Source organism: Dipteris shenzhenensis, unplaced genomic scaffold (genome assembly GCF_047967505.1).
Source record: "Dipteris shenzhenensis isolate YYH24624 ecotype China unplaced genomic scaffold, Dip_SZ_1.0 scaf0581, whole genome shotgun sequence".
Taxonomy (NCBI): domain Eukaryota; kingdom Viridiplantae; phylum Streptophyta; class Polypodiopsida; order Gleicheniales; family Dipteridaceae; genus Dipteris; species Dipteris shenzhenensis.
Genome location: NW_028239887.1, coordinates 15,679 through 18,912, shown reverse-complemented (window position 1 = coordinate 18,912; position 3,234 = coordinate 15,679). Strand labels below are relative to the sequence as shown.

Below are 3,234 nucleotides of genomic sequence, written 5' to 3'. Positions count from 1 at the left end.
ACGACTAGCAATCTAATCTACCTCACATCACCATATGGACTTTTCTAGCCTTCTCTCTCCCCAACCTCCTCTACCCCAAACCTAATCTAGAATGCTTCCCCAAGCCTCCAAATCCCTACCACATGGTTGGTCTGCGATTAGTAGTCTCCGTATAGAATAGAATACATACTAGACTCTAAAGTATAAGGAACAAGCAATAAATGAATGAACAAGGATGAACAAGGGATGTCATCATGATAAACTGATTTAACTTTTGACCATATTTTAAGGATTTGTGCTACTAAATAATCCATTAAAAGAGCCACTCTTTCTTGTTGTGATATGATATAGTCTTATTTTTTCTTGTGTTTATGCTTCCTTATGGAGTGAAAGTCTCCTTATCCAACCTTGTTATTCATTTGTTTATATTCCTTACATTTAGTTTTTTAAGACATTAGACAAATTAAAATGTTCAAGTAAGAACTTGCTTAAGGCATGGGTTTTGCACTAATATATCTTATTATATATGCATACCAAGATTAATGTCTTAAAATTATAAAACTTAAAACTTTTTGGAAAACATAATGAACAAGAATTTATCTTCATTGCCCCAATGAATTGGGTCCCATGGGAAACATACAAGAACAAATTACAAATCATCACAAAAATTAATACATATCAAGTTCAAACCTACATAAGCTAGCATATACAACAGGGTGATAAATTAACAAAAACTCGCTGCATACAAGCATCTCAATCTGAGGATCGAGTTGGGCAGAACCTAAGTTGAGTAGGCATTGTTCAAACTACTAACCATTTGCTATTTTTTTTAAGAAAGCTATCCAAGAAAACTTAAAAGACTCGTGACAAAGTAAGTTTCGAGATTCATATCAGTACGAGGGAACTCTGTCCAAAATGGTTCCACATCTAAATAGACTGAACAGGCCTACAATAAACGACTGATTTGCAATTGACACACTAAAACCTGGGCCTCCCGCCACCTTCATGTGGATGGCGCGCTGTAATGATAATGTAGAAAGCTAATGTCATGTTTACAACCTCGCACTCAACACGGCTATGACCACGAGAGAGCATAACGAGGTGTGAATCCAATGCAGGCTCAAGAGAGGGCCAATGTCATTGGAGGTGCTGCCAGTTGATGTTGAGGTTGCGGGGCTCCCAATGGTGGGCGTAGTCGAACTGGTGAACGGAGGTGATTGAGTCGTATTGGTGGTTGGAGTTGTACTGGTGTTTGGAGGAGAAAGGGTCGAACTGTAGAGAGAAATAACACATTGTTTAGCTGCCGACTACGAAATTTTCCCAAACGAAGAAATATGCCGGCACAAAAGCCCACTTTCTAGACTTGCGGGTCGAAAATACACTATACTATACCTTGACGGTGTCGTTGATGCCGGGTATACGCATGAGCCACTACCTGCAGCAGTAAAACAAGTTACAATATTTAAGTTTCAGGTCGGGCAAGGAAGAGAGACAGTCAAGGTCATGTCACGAGGTGCAGCTTACTTGGATCCGTTTGTACCAGCGTTGCCAGCCCGCCAAAACTGCATGATCCAGTGGCCCCGTTTTGTTTCACATAGTATGAGTCGAACGCATATGATGCATGACTAGAAATGGAGTTTGGCTGATAGCAGGAACCCCCCTTTTGGATTGCTGAGCAATCTACCTTCCCTTGAGTAGAGCCGCATGCCCAGTCTAAGGCTATTTGCAACTTGGTTGGATCTGCATTCGGCGCCGCTACACAATAAGTACCTGTCTGTAGGTGTCGATGGATCACCTCGGCAATATGCAGGGAAGGTTCAGACGTCACTCGCAACATTCTGGCAGCCCCTGCTATAAGACAACACCATCGTATCGCGTAGGCCAGGAATAGAGCACAAAGGCATTAGCAGGTGTCATCAGAAAAAGTAAAAGGCATTCCAAGGAAACTAACATTAAACCCCTGAATCGTGATAAACGACCCATTAGCCTAAAGCGAAGATTAAAGAGTCGAGACGTACCTCCATTCAACAAAACTAGCAAGAAGCAGGTCAGAATGTGCAAAGCGAAGCGTCCACTCTGAGACATGAGCTTTGTAGCTACCATGGGGGTAGCCGAGCACCACTATCCTTGGGATTTTATCCGTCTATGAACTTCCTTAACGGAAGAGAGCCGCGCTGAAGTGCTAATAATGGGCAAATTCACCAATCAATGCAAAGCTTATCCCACTCAAGGCCTTCGTGACCGGTCGATTAAAGACGAAGAGGAGACCTGTTCTTGATGGTCGATTTGGATGCTCAAGTAATTGGTGAAGAGACACTCGCAGTATCTTCTGAGGGTAGCAGTGAGGGAGGAGAGATTGCGTCTATTCGACAGGGGTCAGCTGGCAGGCAAGTATCTTCTGAGGGTAGCAGTGAGAGAGAGGAGATTGCGTCTATTCGAGATAGTCAGCTGGCAGGCAAGAGGCCTTAAAGGTAAAGGTAAAAGAGAGCATCAACAGAACCAGGCAGCATAAAAGCTGTGTGTTGGGGAAGAGAAGCAAACGAGCGGCTGAAAGATGGGTGGTTGTTCACGTAGAGGAAAGGGGAAGAGGAATCTCCACACCTGGCAATATGCGAGAGCTAAAGTGTGAGAAAAAGGATACTGCTGCGTAAAGCAGCCGGGAGCCGGAGTGGCCGGAATAACAATCACTCAAGCTGCGTAGATTGAAACGGAGCAAAGTCGTGAGAACAAAAGATAAGTAGCGAACAGATGCTTATTAGTAGGACGTAAGTTAAGCTTTAAGGGCCTCAGGGCCTGATGATTGATCCACAAAAGGCCTTGAAAACAGTGACAAAAGAATTCTAAAAGGTGGAAGGATGAAGAATTTGGGCAACTCTCGAGACAGTGGCAAACTGCAACGTCACTTTTGGCAAAATGCCCTCGGGCGTGAACGTTCCTGGGTTGTGCCGCCTGGAAAGTTGAAAAGCCCAGCCAGCACCCAGCAGCATAAATTATTTATTACTTAATTCACATTATCGAGCCTGATCTACTTTACTCAAAATCAACGAAATGTTTGTGGCGTTATCATCTGAATTCCATTTGAGCAGGGGTACTATTTCTTGCCACAGTGCTGCGAGTTGGTACGCAGTACGTTGTATCTGTATGCTACAACGGCTATGGGACTCACAATTCGAGGCGAATAAAGTAATATGAAACGGGTTACTTGTAAACTGGCGTGAATAATAATTGAAGGCAAAGGTGAAAAGAGGGGCGGCG

General features: G+C 43.5%; 1 protein-coding gene across 1 annotated transcript; it reads right to left on the bottom strand.

Annotated features, from left to right (window-relative positions):
• Positions 1-713: 713 nt before the first annotated feature.
• LOC147878080 (glucan endo-1,3-beta-glucosidase 2-like) lies at positions 714-2,704 on the bottom strand. The gene is made up of 4 exons (XM_087372445.1): positions 1,998-2,704; positions 1,504-1,827; positions 1,372-1,414; positions 714-1,251 (listed from the first exon to the last, which is right to left on the bottom strand). The coding sequence occupies exons 1-4, from the start codon at positions 2,080-2,082 to the stop codon at positions 1,032-1,034; spliced, it is 672 nt and encodes a 223-aa protein (XP_087228571.1). The 5' UTR covers positions 2,083-2,704; the 3' UTR covers positions 714-1,031.
• Positions 2,705-3,234: the final 530 nt, after the last annotated feature.